At 52.0% G+C, this 15,688-nt stretch overlaps 7 protein-coding genes across 7 annotated transcripts; 3 read left to right on the forward strand and 4 right to left on the reverse strand.

Annotated features, from left to right (window-relative positions):
* Window positions 1-38: 38 nt before the first annotated feature.
* CC1G_07382 (glycoprotease) lies at window positions 39-1,529 on the reverse strand (the record flags this gene model as incomplete). Its single annotated transcript, XM_001830415.1, has 7 exons — window positions 39-175; window positions 232-308; window positions 368-909; window positions 959-1,047; window positions 1,106-1,190; window positions 1,241-1,301; window positions 1,357-1,529. 7 exons carry the CDS (start codon window positions 1,527-1,529, stop codon window positions 39-41), a joined length of 1,164 nt encoding a protein of 387 aa, XP_001830467.1.
* A 175-nt stretch (window positions 1,530-1,704) lies between these two features.
* Window positions 1,705-3,709, forward strand: CC1G_07383 (hypothetical protein; the record flags this gene model as incomplete). The annotated part of the gene is made up of 8 exons (XM_001830416.2): window positions 1,705-1,774; window positions 1,828-2,057; window positions 2,115-2,362; window positions 2,412-2,634; window positions 2,688-2,971; window positions 3,024-3,410; window positions 3,464-3,590; window positions 3,650-3,709. 8 exons carry the CDS (start codon window positions 1,705-1,707, stop codon window positions 3,707-3,709), a joined length of 1,629 nt encoding a protein of 542 aa, XP_001830468.2.
* Window positions 3,710-4,068: 359 nt separating this feature from the next.
* CC1G_07384 (amidohydrolase) lies at window positions 4,069-6,864 on the reverse strand (the record flags this gene model as incomplete). Its single annotated transcript, XM_001830417.2, has 15 exons — window positions 4,069-4,253; window positions 4,323-4,363; window positions 4,425-4,597; window positions 4,655-4,688; window positions 4,745-4,772; window positions 4,839-4,992; window positions 5,048-5,155; window positions 5,223-5,248; window positions 5,301-5,418; window positions 5,474-5,498; window positions 5,558-5,720; window positions 5,777-5,942; window positions 6,099-6,124; window positions 6,177-6,248; window positions 6,300-6,864. The coding sequence occupies 15 exons, from the start codon at window positions 6,862-6,864 to the stop codon at window positions 4,069-4,071; spliced, it is 1,884 nt and encodes a 627-aa protein (XP_001830469.2).
* Window positions 6,865-7,264: 400 nt separating this feature from the next.
* Window positions 7,265-9,929, forward strand: CC1G_07385 (synoviolin 1; the record flags this gene model as incomplete). Its single annotated transcript, XM_001830418.2, has 7 exons — window positions 7,265-7,453; window positions 7,505-7,597; window positions 7,647-7,799; window positions 7,856-8,014; window positions 8,072-8,222; window positions 8,276-8,657; window positions 8,708-9,929. The coding sequence occupies 7 exons, from the start codon at window positions 7,265-7,267 to the stop codon at window positions 9,927-9,929; spliced, it is 2,349 nt and encodes a 782-aa protein (XP_001830470.2).
* An 84-nt stretch (window positions 9,930-10,013) lies between these two features.
* On the reverse strand, window positions 10,014-10,932 carry CC1G_07386 (hypothetical protein; the record flags this gene model as incomplete). The annotated part of the gene is made up of 6 exons (XM_001830419.1): window positions 10,014-10,298; window positions 10,379-10,411; window positions 10,468-10,536; window positions 10,604-10,636; window positions 10,704-10,753; window positions 10,836-10,932. 6 exons carry the CDS (start codon window positions 10,930-10,932, stop codon window positions 10,014-10,016), a joined length of 567 nt encoding a protein of 188 aa, XP_001830471.1.
* A 166-nt stretch (window positions 10,933-11,098) lies between these two features.
* Window positions 11,099-12,567, forward strand: CC1G_07387 (hypothetical protein; the record flags this gene model as incomplete). Its single annotated transcript, XM_001830420.2, has 4 exons — window positions 11,099-11,191; window positions 11,254-11,823; window positions 11,892-12,095; window positions 12,187-12,567. 4 exons carry the CDS (start codon window positions 11,099-11,101, stop codon window positions 12,565-12,567), a joined length of 1,248 nt encoding a protein of 415 aa, XP_001830472.2.
* Window positions 12,568-12,771: 204 nt separating this feature from the next.
* On the reverse strand, window positions 12,772-15,607 carry CC1G_07388 (NAD+ kinase; the record flags this gene model as incomplete). The annotated part of the gene is made up of 7 exons (XM_001830421.1): window positions 12,772-13,646; window positions 13,697-13,886; window positions 13,937-14,013; window positions 14,063-14,522; window positions 14,582-14,798; window positions 14,852-14,993; window positions 15,049-15,607. The coding sequence occupies 7 exons, from the start codon at window positions 15,605-15,607 to the stop codon at window positions 12,772-12,774; spliced, it is 2,520 nt and encodes an 839-aa protein (XP_001830473.1).
* Window positions 15,608-15,688: the final 81 nt, after the last annotated feature.

A 15,688-nucleotide genomic window follows, 5' to 3' on the forward strand; every position in this document is an offset into this window, starting at 1 on the left:
AGAATCCTGAATAGCATCTTGCCGTTGATGCCTACCAATCAAGATGTGTCTGAAACGTCCACCTTGCTGGCCAGGTCTTCAATACTCCATTTTGCCCTTAGATTAAGATCGTAGCTGTCGGACTCGCCGGCTAAGAATCGGTGCATAGACGCCCATGCAATCATCACCGCGTTGTCTGGAGGGAGGTCGTGATAGGCAACAAAATGGTTATCGGAGGTAACATAGACGTACCGGTGCAAAGATTTGGTGGGGGAAAAACAGCCTGGATGGGGTTGTCTGGGTCCATACGGCTCAAACAATGATCAAGTCTGTGCGACCCAAGAGTCAGAGATGTGTCTGGCGGATAACAAAGGAACGCCGGGCTCACCGCTGTCGCAATCGCTGATTGCTGGCCACCCCTCCGCTGACCACCAGATGGCGGACGTTGATGCTCTGAGATTGACACCAGCTGAATGCCAGTTGAATTTTCTCTTCCAACTGAGAGAAAGCCGAATCTTGGAAGGAGTAAGCCAAAACTCTCCTTTCATCTTCACTCAGCTGTTCAATCCCATTCTTCGCATGAATGTATCGTTCCACTTGTGAGTGGAGGCCAGAGAATGAAAAATCCTTCCTGCCCCGCATAACGGGTTGCCCGAGTACGAGCTTCTCGCTGTCCGGGACGTCCTGACAGAACTTTTCCAGTGCGTCGCCCGGTCCCAGAGATGTCCATGGAATGGCAAGCAGAGCAGTGACTTTGTCGATGACGCGACCGATGGCCTGGTCCGCTGTGTCGGCTAAGATTTTAAACTTGTCGTTGCTTTCGGCGAGGAGGATCAGGGTGTGGCCGCCTGAGACGAGAAGGGTCAGGAATGGAAACTGAGGCATGTTGGCTTCATCTGAGGTTAGGAGGGGTGTGAGCGCATGACCTTGCTGCCGAACAAGTTAGAATTGGAGGAGGAGTAGTTTGTCATGGGCTCACCATGTGGTGTACCCCAATAACAGGTTTTCCCAGTGCTGCACCCAGTGTCTGCGCGGCATTCATTCCAACGCTAAGGCAACTAGGCATTCCTATATTATCCCAATAGGTCGATGACGCATTGCAAGTGAACACATGGGCCAAACGTACCAGGTCCTCGAGTGAAGGCTATCCCGTTGACGTCACGAACAATGTCGACGTTGGCCTCTTTCAATGCTCTTGAGACTGCCAAAGGCTGGTCGACGTTGTTAGTCCTCGACCGTGTATGCGTTGGCATGTACAGACCATGTTTCTCTGGTGGGCTTGAATGGCAGTTATGGGTTCTATACCACCATACTTTTCGTGCCTATCGACATCAATTCAGTTGGAATCACTGGCAGGGAGAAGCATTGCCAACTCACAAATGGAGCTGCTTGAGGACAACATTTGAGAGGATTCTCTTTGAAGAATCTACGACGGCTGCACAGGTGTCGTCTGCTGAGGACTCGATGGCTAAGATTGTGAAGGGAGATTTCTGCACAGACGGTAGCAATGGTGGGACTCTGGGTCTAGCCAAGAGCGCTGAGCGAAGCATGCGGTCCAGGATTAAGGCGCGATAACCGTCGCAACCCACAAAGCCTCCTTGATCCAACTCCGCTGGCCTCGTTTCTCGTCGTCGCCTCCGATGTGGCCGTCTAGTTCACGTCGCTCGCATGAGCAGACGCACAGCGAAAGTAAATGGAGTCGATCGTCGTCGCCGGGTGGGAGCCATGAACATCGACGATCGTCGAGCGAAGCGACGCCTCGACCGACTCCCCGCCCCAGCGCCGCCAATCCTCGGTTCGTAGCAGAACAGGAGGCAAGCAAAAATGTATTCACGTCAAGTACGCCAGCAGAAGTGCTCGCCAGCTCATCGAAGCGACTAGGATATCTCGCCGACAAACTGTCATCGTCGTTGTCTGTAACAGGCAACCAAAAGCAAACTCAGTTATACGTCCCCGCACACAGCCATTCAAGAGGCGACAGTTCAACCTCAATCTCTTTGACTTCGACATCGACGACCCCTATGTCTTCCTCCAATCCTCTCCAGAATACCGCAAAGGCCCATACGTCCCCGTCCAAAGTCGGTCCTTTACCAACACCCCAATTATTCTGCTCATCGTTTTCCCCGTAATATTAGGCATCGTACGGGCGCACTTATGATTCAAAGCTCGTAACAAGGGAGATGCATCGTTTGGGCAATTTTGCCCAGTTTCCGGCATCGATAGCCCCACAACTCTCTTCAGCACCGTCCGTGACGTCGTTGGCCCTGCCTCAAACCGGGAGCATGTCCCAATCTAATCTGGCTTCGTCTACCACGGATCCATGGGGTGCTTTGCATGTCCATGTTCTTCCATTGTTCAATGGGGAGCCCCTCAGAGTACCAATGTGCGTCCGAGTCAGGGCGGTCATTGTACTATTACTCACCGTTCGACAGAGAGGATCTCAACGTTCTTGTCAAGCGTCATATTCAGACAGTCGTACCCTCTTCGCCTTCACGAGCTTTGGTTAACCTGGAGAATGATGCATCGGAACTGATTGCCGCTGGGATGGTCACCTTGAATGCTAAACTAATGGGTGTGGATGATGAGAAACTAGTGGCTCGAGTGGTCGAGACATGGGGCTTCTTCTGGGACCAAATCTTGACCTACGTTGAAGGTGTACGTTGTGCCATAGAGTCAGTTTGCTCGCACCGTGTTAACGCCATGAATAGGTTCTTCTCCCCTTGCAAACAGATCCTATGCTTTCGTCGCTTTCAAAAAAGACCCCTCACAGAACCACATCACCCTCGCGCTCGGGCGCCCAGTCCTCCAAGTCAACGGCTCAGCTGTCAACAGGGACACCTTCCATTGACGTACGCACTGTTGCCCTTCGCTCTTTCAGAGACCGGGTCGTCTATCCACTGTACCCTCGACTTTACTCGCGCCTGTCGCTCCCCAACCGACAAGATGTGTTCCCGGAAACAGCGGGGTACCAGCAACCCCGGTTGCAACAGATGTAAGATTTTGCCCATTGAGGAACAAGATGTGTTCCTGAAACTTTCCCTCAGGCTTCTCGTCCTGTCTTCGCTGCACCGGCAACGTCCAGTCCTTTCTCTGACGGCACCTCCGGTACAACCAACCCCTTTTGAGGCAGCCATAACAGACCTCCTGCAATTAGTTCGCAATCCCCACCCACAAGCTGCTTCCCGAAAGCAGCCATTCAGGAATGGAGCAGTTTCACGTACGCCTAGCTTCCTCTCCGGCGGACTACCTAGAGACAGGCGAGGTCGGATTGCAAAGAAAGGGATGAACCTGTCCGAATCGGCTATCGCCTTCACCGCTCTAGATGAAGATGACTACGGTGAAGACACACCGCGTCTTGGTTTATCCGCGTCTGGCAGCTATGTGGTCGATATAGATCGAGAGAAGGACCGAGAGTTGCTTGATTCACTACGGTGGGTGTTGACCTCCGTGTTCCTCGGTGTGACAGCCTGCTAATTCAGAGTAGGAGTCCGGATATGGGGTTGCCGAATAGAGCGAGCGTTGGTGGGTGGGGCCTTGGTGGACTACATGAAGATAACATCAAGGCGGACGAGGAGGAGGAAGATGAAACACTGGATATGGATCAGGCACAGGTTCGTCGTCATTCGAATCTGAGTGGAAGTTTTGACCCTAATGCATGATGATGGTGCAGGCTGATCTAGAGAAGTATATGGCGAACATGAACGCGCAGTCAGATTCAAAGAGAAGATAGACAGGACGGTGATACATTAAATAGCTTATTGCATAAACGCACGTATCGGCTTTTATTTGCTGTTCATTAGTCTCGAGGCCAATCATCCGTGGGTGCCACGGGGCTTCCACTGTATGGACGTATGTAATATATTCTTACCTGGCTGATTAGTTGTAGTGTTCTCTGGGTTGATTAATGGATGAAACACAGTATTTCATAAACTCCTAGACGAGCAGGCGCACACTGAGCGTGCCCTCAGCGGCCTCCCCAGTCCCGGAGTGATACATACAAACACAAGGAGAAAGAGAGAAAACAGGCTTCTGGGCGCTAGCCGCTTCGCATGGCTACCTAGGGGTGTAACCATCCTCACAGAGGTGACCCTAGAGTTTACCATAAACCACGTCACCATCAATGGCAGTGGCGAGCACTTTGGTGGCCATAATCTCATTTTCGGGAATGGACATGATATCCGCCGAGAGAACGACAAAATCGGCCAATTTCCCCACCTCGAGGGAGCCCAATTCGGACTCTGTGAACGATGCGTAGGCTGGGTCGATAGTCATTCCTGCGAAGTGAGGGACATTTTGGCTCAGCGCTCGAAAACAAATCCACGGGCGCCTATAGAGTCGCTTACCTCGGAGCGCCTCTTCACGGGTTAGCCGCTCTTCCGGGAACCTATGATAGGTTATGATCAGACTGGAAGTGCTCAATTCGATAACGTGTGCTTAAGACGCACCAGCCCTGTGGACCGTGGGGGGACGTTCCTTCGAGAGACAAGCGGGTAATGGCGGCATAGAACCCTGAGAGAGGGTTTATAGCTTCCACTGGGAAATCTGAACCGAGGGTGATTCTGGCCCCGCTGTCGATGATAGATCGGAAGGCGTAGAGTTGCTTAACCCTGACCGGACCCTAGGGGCAGAGTACATAAGCAACGAGATGGCTGCATTTCTGGGCCAGGGACTTTACCAATCGGTCTTCGGCATACCACATGTCGCTAATTCTGTTTCACGTATTACAGTCGACAGGTGTTTCCAAGGAAGCCGATGCCTGACTTACGCATGGGTAGGCTGTACACTGGCGATGACTGCCCGCGCAAAAAAGCAGTAGTTATGTCGAGGCCTTGATGAACACAGCAATGAAAACAACTCACCTCCAAGTTTTCCTAGTCGAACCATGTCCTCCTTGGTCATCATCTGCGCATGCTCGAGGCGGGGCCTCAATGCAGTGACGTTAATACCCTTCAAGGCGGACTCGAAAACATCCAAGATGATGCCGTTAGCTTTATCACCGATCGCATGTACGTTCTAGGTTTAGGGAGATAGGAATGAAGACGGCTTTTCGGGTCAGATGGTCACTCACCACCTGCCATCCGTTGCTCAAGAATTTAGGGATAACGTCGTAAAGAAGGGACTTTTCGATTCTCATAAATCCACTTGTGGATGGATTGTCCGCATAGGGTTCGTAAAGCTGTAAACGAACACAGTTCGGATATTAGCCAGGCGTTCTCGGGGTTCATAGGCAAACATATACTGACAGCGGCACCTCCCGTCCTGAGTGCACCTGACGGGAAAAGATAAGTAGAGACATACGAATGATGGGAACTAGAACTAACCATCAGCAAAAATCTTCATGCTCCGAATGCTGAGCCGTTTCTCCGGAAGGTCAATAGGGTAGCTCCCTGGGCTGTACCCAACGGTTTCATTGAAGTACTTCATTCCATAAATCCTGATCTGGAGAGGACCATTGGTCCCGGAGGATGCGTGGCACTTGCCTTGAGAAACTCACCGGTAGAGGTGCCTTTTCTGCTTGGCTGTACGGAGTAGTCAGTATCCGAGGAATACCAGCCGCACGTAAACACTGAAATGATACCTATGAAAGAATTCCAGAGAGATGGGGTCCAACCCCGCATCATGGATCGACGTCAGTCCATGCTTGTGAGCCTCTCTGACCGTGACTTTGAATCGACGCAAAAGATCCTCCTGGGTAAGCTTTGGTTGTTTGAGTAAGTCCTGGGCGTTGTCCAGAAGCACGCCTATTCGCATATGAGACAGTGTTACGAGAGGCGAATGGACGCGTTGAAAGACCGACCAGTCGGCTGGTTATTCTGATCACGGACGATTACCCCGCCTTCCACTTCGTCTGGGAGGGGCAAGCTCGGTTTGAGGGCGGCTGAAGAGACCCAAAGGGCGTGGCAGTCTTTGCTCTGTAAAATGATCGGACGACCTCGCAGAATGGGGTCATTCTCCAGTGCTTCCTGTGAAGAACGAAGATGAGCGTTTCTTGTTGAGTAATAGCTGAACTATGTGCATGCCAGAGAAGGGAGTGTTCCATTGGGCCAAGACGTGTGATCCCATCCACCACCAGTGATAAGCTTGGTCTTGTCCTCAAAGATATCGGCGTTCGACAATACGAAGTTGCGGACTCGGGCAACGGTTTCTGCAAAGAAGGCGCGGTCAGTCTGGAGTATGCTGGGCCTGCACGGACTCACCTTCCACCGATTTAGTTCCTTCCAAAGGGAGTTGTTGGGTGGCCCCAAACTCAAGGATGTGTGCGTGCGAGTCTGTTCGTGGGCCTCAACGATCTGGTCCTGATTAAGAGGGGAACAACATACCGCTAATACCGGGAATAACTATTGCACCGGGAGGAATGTAGTGGACAGGGAGGTGGAACTGGGGCGAGCCCTGTAAAAGATTTGTGATAAAGGAGGACGTATACCATTTAAAACGAATATGGCCTTTGAGGGGGACGGCGGATGAGAATTTTGTTACATGTCCTAGAAGGCGAATCGACTGACCCAAAGAACCGACAGCCTGAATGCGGTTTTTCGCGATGGAGATGCACGCCACTCGAGAATTGTCATTATCGACGGTGTAAATGCTTGGTCCCCCCGCGGAACAAACCGCGTAAGTGCCAGGTTGCGCAAGACCGACATGCTTCTGCGAGGGTGAGGCTGCCAGAGATGCCGCTAAACCCAGGAACCCGAGGACCGCAATGGATATCCCCAAGGAAAGGCCGGCTCGCTCTCCGCCTGCGGTGTCGTTGGGGTCAACCCTATTACGGTGACCCTTGCCGTTGGCTGTGGCCACAGCTTTGCGACCGTTCTGGCGGGTGTCTCCCCCATTACTAGCAGCACTCTGCTCAGCAGTAGGTGCAACTTTTCTAGAGGCAGGTGCCATTTTCCTTGAGAGAGGGAGAGATTAGTATCAGCGGGATGATGAAAGAGGGAGATGAGGATACTTTGGTGTGAAGTTGGTGGGTGGATGGATCGAGTGGCGAGAATAATTTCACAGCCTTTTTAAACCGCTTCCGAGTGCATAACCCATTTTGGGGCAACATGAGTGGGGAATCATAGGGAATCAGCGACGGCGCCTATCAATATCGTGCAAATTTCGATCTTGAGGGTTTAACCCAGATGGGAGACAGGCAGCGTGCTCAATTCCCGACCCTTAGAATTGCTTCGATTAGCGCCCAAATTATTACGTAAGGTCCAGCGTGACAGATCGGGACGTGGCACAGCGTGGCTCTCGCCGACAACGGCGTCATGCTCTCTTGTTTCCACACCACCAACACCCCTGAATGCCTGGAAACGACGTCCTCCGACAGAGACTGCATGCAGCGGCGCGTGTTCTGAATTCGCATAGATTATCCTTCTATGCTTTAGCATCCTTGACTGCCGTCGGCGCGGTCGTGGTCAATGCCCTCAAGAACTACAGCAATTTCTATTCTGTCGCGATTTACCTCTCGAAGAGTAGCCGCAGTGTCCTTGTGAGTCCCTCGCTCGCGATTGAATCTGGAACACGACTGATATATCTACAGGCGTTAGCCAATTTCTGTTTTCTGATCGCCCTACTATGTGGTCATCTTGTCCAGCGAATCTTCTTTGGACCCTTGCGGCCAATTGAAATTGAAGTGAGCGCTATTTTGCACCAGAATGTTGCGGTACTTATGCCTTCTGCAGCGCCTCTACGATCGACTGTGGTTCTTCATAACAGAGTCGTTGTTGGCCTTCACTATCTTCCGTGATGAATTTGATGTATCGTTTGGCTTCATGTTTGGATTCCTATTATTCGTCAAGTCCTTCCATTGGCTAGCTAGTGATCGCATTGAATGGGTGAGCTGCGAACTTTCCAACGTTCTGGTGTCATTCTCATCTTCTCCCGAACCTAGATGGACCAACGACCGTATCCCGGGCCGCCTCTGCTTTTCCATTGCAGAATGGTCGCGCTATTCATAGTCCTTTGGGTCACAGACATCATTATGTTTATGTTCACGATCGAACACACCCTCAATGTTGGTGTTGGGGGAATGGTCCTATTTGCAAGTGAAGTGAGTCGCCATTTGGATTCATCATCGTCCCCCAACCTGAGTATTAATTGAATACAGTATGGCATTTTGATCTCAAGCATCATGAATACCATCTGCAAATATCTTCTGACTTCATACGAATTGCGTCGCGCAGGCCAACGGGGAGGAGAGAACGCACCTCCTTGGGAAAACAAGAGCATGTGGACGTTCTATATCGAACTTGCAACAGGTGCGCGCTTTTCATGAGCTTGATCGTTCCGCAAACTAATCCTTCTGCAATAGACTTCATGAAACTGTCTGTCTACTTGGTGTTTTTCACCGTAATCATCACTTTCTACGGCCTGCCTCTCAACATCGTCAGGGATGTGTACATCACGGCTCGATCGTTCATCACGCGACTTCGGGCGCTCCACCGGTACCAGACTGCCACACGAAATATGGACCAGCGCTACCCAAATGCAGATGAGCAAGAGTTGGCAGCAATGAGTGACCGCACCTGCATCATCTGCCGAGAAGAGATGGTTTTCCAAGAAAATCAGCCTCAGGCGACGCCAAATGACCGGGAAGGACCAAATATGACGCCGAAGAAATTACCCTGTGGCCACATCTTCCACTTTTACTGTCTGCGATCTTGGTTGGAACGGCAACAGAGCTGTCCGACATGGTATGTCTTTCATCTCAATTGTGATCGATCGTGTGATTAACAGCACGCAGTCGACGCACTGTCCTTGACGACAATCCGCCAACCAATCCACAGGTAGCAAACAACAATCCGCCCGCACCTGCTCCCGGCGCTATTCCTCAGCTGAACCAACAAGGCAACAACCCTCTCGGTAACCCGCTAGGTTTTGTGAATCGCTTTTTTGGTCCACCAAATCTCCCACAGAATAATAATCAGAACCCCCAAAATCAAGCCCCAGGCGACCAAACCGCTCGTCCCAATGGCGCAGCCCCTGCTAGGGAGATCATGGTTCAATACGATGTCGAATATCAAGGCCGCAGGGCAGGCGCTAACCATCCAGGACAAGTGCCTACGAACTTGAACCCCGTTCCGCAATATCGTGGTCACAGGGGACCCGACGGTGGTTGGCAAGCTTGGCCAGAGCCAGGGCAGCTTAATCCAACTGTGAATGGTGCCGTCAACGCCGCGCCTGCACAGTCGACGCCAACAACACAACCCCAGAACGGCGGGATCTCAACTGACTCTGACAACTCAGATTCAGATTCAGAATCTGATACAGGCTCTACACCATTGGAGACCTTGTCACCCCGGGAGGCCGCAAGGCAAGCTGCGCTGCGCAGATTCGGCGGTCCATCCACTGTTCCTCAGCCCACTCCAACCCCTACAACCACGGCCATTGAATCCACGTCACAGCCGGTCAGACAAAGATCATCACCTACCCCTTCGTCTTCGGCTTCCACAACGCAGACATTCAATCACGGCGCGCCTCCATTGATTCCGATGTACGACATTGAATTCAGCGCCAACAGCCGTCGCCTGCCAGCGCTAAACTGGAATCTAAGCACCCCAACAGCATTTGGTGCCTACCCCCAAACTGCAGGATTGTTCGATCAAGTTCCGGCCGGTGGGCAGACGACTCCTCTGTCAACGTCGCGGTCCCTTTCCAGCATTCCATCCCATCTCAGTGATGAACAACTGGAAACATTGGACCAATTGACCCGAGAGGCGATTGACGAGCGCCTAAGGGTGCTCGAGGGAGTCTCGAACACTGTCTACCGTTGCATCGACGACCTGATGCGAATGAGGAGCGCTTTGCCGTCCAGTCTCCCCTCTACACCAAATGCAGGTCCATCCCATCCGTCCTCGGTGTCTCGAAAGGAAGAAAAACGGCCAGAAGTACCCACGAATTTCTCAGGAACCTCAGAGGACGACTCCTCAGGAGACACTGGAGCTACCAGTACTGAACCCTTGTAATTCGATTATAAATGCACCAATACACTATCTATAGTATATATTCCAAGCAGGGGATGTTCGATGACGATGTTGCGGCGGTAAAAGTTACGATTTGGCTGCCAACAGTGCTTGGGCTCTCCGCTTAACCAGTTCAGCATCAACTACAGATTTGTCCACTTGAGTGTAGAACTGTTTAAAGACCATGCCGAGAGCCTTTTGAGGAGGGCCATTCGCTGGTGGTAGTTGCTCAAGGATAGACGACAAGATCGAATCTACTTCGCTTTCCGGCAAAGTGGGAGGTAGGAATTTCGAGATGATGTCAACCTGCTGCAACTCTTTTTCGGCAAGGTCGTCGCGAGAAGCAGCCCTGAACTTGTCAGCTGCTTCGGTCTACATGGGTGCGATCACATGTTTTGATACATGCAGGGATGAGAACCACCATGCTTTCCGGGATTGTGGAGAGAACTCACGCGACGTTCAACGGCTTTGCGTAAGATTCCGACCTTGAATGGCGCATACCGGTTAAAGGATTGAACGTGACGGTGACCTGGTTACTCACTATTGTCGAGGAATCAACCTTTTCATCTTTTGATGCTTTGTCGGCGTTGTAGACCTCTGAAAGAACCGACTATCGCGCAGAGTGGTGTAAGTGGCCTGGTTCAGGCATGCGTTTGCGTTATGGTGCTGAAACGTACGCGTAGGGTTGTGGACTTCACGGTGTCTTTACTCTGACCATCCATTAAGACCATATTAGAGCTATCATTAACGCGAAGAGGGCAATTTATTCGTACTCACCTTCATTGCCACCTTAATTTCATCCATGATCTGTTTTCGGATGTCTGGTCCTGAAGTTAAAAGTTCCAAACGTTTCAATTTCCACCCAAAAACATGTTGCACAGGCTTCTATTCGATGACCAGCTGACGTACCCTGTGCCACAGTGGCATTGAATCGAGTGCCCGCAATTCTCCATGCAATTGGTGTGCAACGTGCGCTAGATGCGCTTCGAAAAACGAGGACTGACATCTTTGGTGGTGGCAGATAGAACGAGACGCGCAGAAGACACGCAGTGACAGCGCACTGTTGGCAAATTCGGCAGAAACGGATCAATCGGTCCGCCGACATTGGGCGCTTAAACCTGACGTGACGCGGCCGTTGTGGCGGCTTTGTCCCTTTCCTTTGCACGCGTACGATGTCCGGAAATAGTCAGTCACCTGCTTCGGGAAAGTATCTTGACAGTGTCAAAGAATCCTCGCGTAGGATATGTCAGAAGGAGGGCATCAAGGTGTGTATGTCTAGTCATTTCTAGACTGTGGTTCAAGTTTTGAGACAGGGCTGCATGGATAGATCGACGAGGCTGCGATTGAACGCCTTTTGGGCTCGCCAGCCTTCTTGGAGTCTTTCGATAGACTTTCATCGTTTCCTGGTCTCGCACTGCCCTTAAACTTTGCCTCCGCCCTCGATGAACTCAACGTCTTATCGATCCTCGCCCTCCTCAACTTTGGGTCCTCCTTCGAAACTACCCTCCGCGCTCAGATGGGACATGGTGCCTCCAATGCCGCCAAAGCCTTGATCTTCTCAATGTACATTGCGTCCAACAGTACGGAGGGAGATTACCTCTCTGCTAAAGGCATGGCGGAACTGTCGCATGCAAAAGTCGCCGATTTGATGGGCGTCGATGTCATGGTGGAGAAGCCACATCCTCAAATGCATGGTGTAACAGTTGGTGAGCTGGGAGGGGAGATGTTCGAGTTCGTTAAGAGTATCACTGGTGTGCTGAATGAAACTGGGAGAAAGTTGATGGGGATGGGGTACCGCAATCTTGGGTTCCTGGTCGTAGAAGCGTTGAAGGGTGGTGAGAGGGAAGCTGGCTCCAAAGGTGTACCGGAGGCGTTTGCAGATTTGGTGATAGAGAAGGTAATTGATTACCCAGATCTTGAAGGACTGTGCCTTCTCTGGATGGCCACTGACGGGAAGGATGACAGATAACTGGTGCGATCCCAGCGTTCCGCGACAGCGCAGCCGTCGACGGCGAAGGCACGCTTCTATTTTCTCCTGTGTTATCTCATCAATTCCCTGACTCGTTCTTCCGAAACAACAGATATATTTATCTTCAACAAGGCCTTGTTCCTGCTCAACGCGATATCGGTACGGTTTGGGTCGATCTCACCACCGCCTTTCCCGATTCCGTCAGTGAACAACTTTCCGGCGTTTGCTGATGGTGTTCTCCCGAGTGTTCTGATGCATCTTGGGATCATCGATGTATCTGCATCTTCCAAGCTCGAGGCACTGCAGCCAACGACGGCAACAGAAGAAAAGAGGGAAAGTCTGCTGGAGACCAAGGCTCAAGTGGGCTCACCGACAGGGACAAAAGGAAACAAGGGTGCGGAGACGAGCGAATCAGAGTCTCCAAGTCCTAGGGTAAGTGGACTCGTGGTGACGAAGGATCAGGCATATCTGTTGCGTGCTGCCGCTGTTGCTGCAGTCGATGCCTTCCCGCGCGTTGCATCGCAGCTGTCGTCAGACACGGACAAGAAGACGAAGGAGGTCCAGAATGTCTCGGTTGGACGAATCAATTCTTGGTTGGCAGCCATCGCAAAGGATCGACCTGATTACCGGGATTTGCCTACCTTGGTGTACCGAGAAACAACCGCATTTTAGTGGGGACACTACATGGAACAGAGTGAAAAAGGGAGGTGATGGAATGGCATGTAAAGAAATAGATATTGTACATCGTGTCGGTAATTCTTGTCTCCTTTGCTTTACACTACGATATCTCGACAGCTTCTTGTTTTATTTCATCTTCTAGAGCAAGATCTTCCATAAGTTTATATTAATTTAGAAGACGGGATGGGTTAGATCATTCTAGAGATCGCTATCGCTAGCGTTGCTATCGCTCTCGTCGTGGCCCCAAACAGCAAACGCTCTATGCGGCGCATTGTCGAGCTTCGATATCGAATGGCCTCGCCCGCGCCCGCTATGACCATGGCCATGTAACTGCCCCAATGGAACAGTTGCTGTCTTAGGCGTCTCCGCTCCGATGTCTCTGTCTTTGGGAATACGGCTTCGGCCACTGGGGGACCTCTGGAGGTGCAGGTCGTCGCGCATGCCTTGCTGTGCGGAGTGGTTCAGTCCGGACTCGGAGGACGGCGAAGATTGATTCGAATCAGGGTAACTGAATTCGACATGTCGGCCATGGGACAAGTGCGGTCCTGGACTTGCGTATCGGCTGGGCGAGTCCACGCCTGAATGATAGGATGCATCCGAGGACTGGGATTGCGTCGAGACGGTGCGAGGACGGGACTTGGACCGCGACTTGCCGCGCTTGGTTCTCTTGCTGCCGCTGCTGTCTTTCACGGTGGCCATGGAGGGCGGTCTCAGATGGGAAAAGTCGTCCGCCTGGACACCGGCGTCTGTCGTCGAATCCGACTCTGCAGCTGAGGAATCGTCAATGTCGAATTTGTCATCTTCCTCGCTGGATGCCTCGTCGTCTTCCTCATCCTCCTCGTCCATCTCGCTGACCTTGGGAGAACGACCAGGGGAAACAGCGGGTGCGCGACTGCGTTTGCGGCGCTTGGGTTTGGCGGGCCCTTCTTCTACGACGACGAATGATTTCTGGCGCTCTCGCTCATTCCATTTGAGGGTGCGCGAGATGGCGTGGAACCAGTCGGTGGATTGCTTATCTGCGCAGACGGTGGGGAAGGGGTAGCGAGAGGCTGTGACCTTGATATGGTCTCCCTCTAAGATTCTAGTCAGCGACTGGACGCGATGATAGAAGAGGGCGACCAACGTTTAAGCTCGACTCGGCCCCGACCGTCAAAGGAGGCCCAAGCGGTGCTTCTGGAATTGTACGGGACGCAAATACGCAGCTCCATACTGTCAGGGAGGAGCATTGGTCGGAAGGACAAGGTATGTGGGCAGATGGGCGTAATGAGGATGGCCGGAATTTCTGGGTGGACGAGTGAACCTCCAGCAGACAGCTGCGAGACTTGGTTAGGGAGCCCAAGACATTGACTTGAAGAAAACATACCGAATAGGCTGTGGAGCCCGTAGGGGTGGAGATGGTCAAGCCGTCAGCTTGCACAGTTGTCATATGGTGGTCATCACCTGAGCAGGGGTTAGTTGGCGGCAAAAGCTCTAAACAGGGTGAACTTACCAAAGAGTTCCAGCAAGCTAACGTATGGACTTGGGCCACGGTCGACGACGAGGTCGTTGAGTACCTCAAAGCTTTCAACAGGACGGGTGGTGTAGCACATAATCTCCTTGTCTTTGGTGCACTTTCCGTCAGCAGGAGCACCTCCCCAGCCTCCTTCAAGCGCTTCCCATCCTCCGCCTTTCTCCAAGTTCTTCATGATGATCTCGCCTGTCTCGGCCTTCTTCACTGCCTTTCGTCCCTTGCCCTTCTCAGTAGCAACTGCGCGATAGACAGTGCAAGTGAACCGCATTCGGAGGTTGACACGGATTCCATTATCGATAGCGGAATCCATAACAGCCTGATGATCAGCAAAGTCAAAGTTGGTCAAGAAACCGAGAGAACCGAGTGCAAAAGATAGGACCGGAGGAACGACTTTCTGGAACAGCCAAGAGGTGAAGAGGACAGTCCCATCACCGCCGAGCTAAGAGTAGATGTGGCGGTTAGACAGAGAACTCTGGTTCTACGGGGAGGATGACCTACGGTGATAACAAAGTCGAAGAGATGAGGATTGCGGGAGCACATGCTGCTAGTCCAGTATCGCAGTTGGCCTTCTTCACCTTGGAACTCTTGGGCTGCATTGGTGTACTGGGAGCTCGATGGGCGACGACGGGGGAAAGGGGCAAAGAGTTCGGGGTGATCCCGCTTGATACCCTCCGCGTCGAAACGTCGGGAGGTTCGGAGCTGGCTATCGACGTAACTAATGACACCGTTGAGAAAACGAGTAAGAACCAATGAAAAGTTGAAACGTACACGACCAATCCTCTCTGTTGGCCTGGCCGGCGCTTGAGCATAAGATAGAGGGCAAGATCGCGAGTTAATTTGATAAGTCTGTTGTCCCTCGCTTTGGTGACAATCAAGACGTTCTGAATATTTGATTGAACACGGGCTCGACCTGGAGAAGCAAAAATTAGATCTGGTATGGGTATTGAATCTGTTCTGAGACATACCGAGTTGTTTGCTCATCTCTCGTACGCTGACGGCCGTTTCGGCGAGTTGGGTGGTGAGGCTTCCAATGTATTCGTCCTCGTCGTCGACCTCGTAGCCAGAGGCAAAAGAGGAGGCGACAGACTCTGGAGAAAAGCTTCTGGTCTGTGTCGCGGTATGATCGAAGCGGGCGTGAGTGGGGCTGGTACCGGCCTGCTGCAAGGACTTTGCTACCCCTAGATCCTTGGTATGGATATCGTAGGGCTTGTTCATGAGAAACTTTGTGAGATCGGCTCCCTTGTCTAGATGAGAGTGGACAAAACAGGGCGATTTGACCATTTGTTGCGGGGTCGGGGTGTGGTGTGGGTTTGGTTTCTTGACGGCTGTGGACTCGTCCTGAGCGGGACGATCGTGATGACCGTTGGCTGCGACGACGGTTGTGCCATTGCCGCCTGGAGATGTGACCTCGAGCTCGATGTCTGGTTTGTACTCGTTCTGAGAATAGACGGTGTTCAGAGACGAGGGCCTGCTGTTCTTCCGGGACAAAGAAGGACGGATGAGGAGGGGATCTTGGTTGTGCATTGTGTGGGCGAAGGCTGCTGGAGTAGTTGGTGGAGTGGAGAAGGTCTCTGTGTCTGGGGACAAGAGCCTGGATGGATTTTG

Source organism: Coprinopsis cinerea (genome assembly GCF_000182895.1).
Source record: "Coprinopsis cinerea okayama7#130 chromosome 3 map unlocalized cont3.3, whole genome shotgun sequence".
In the NCBI taxonomy this organism is placed as follows: domain Eukaryota; kingdom Fungi; phylum Basidiomycota; class Agaricomycetes; order Agaricales; family Psathyrellaceae; genus Coprinopsis; species Coprinopsis cinerea.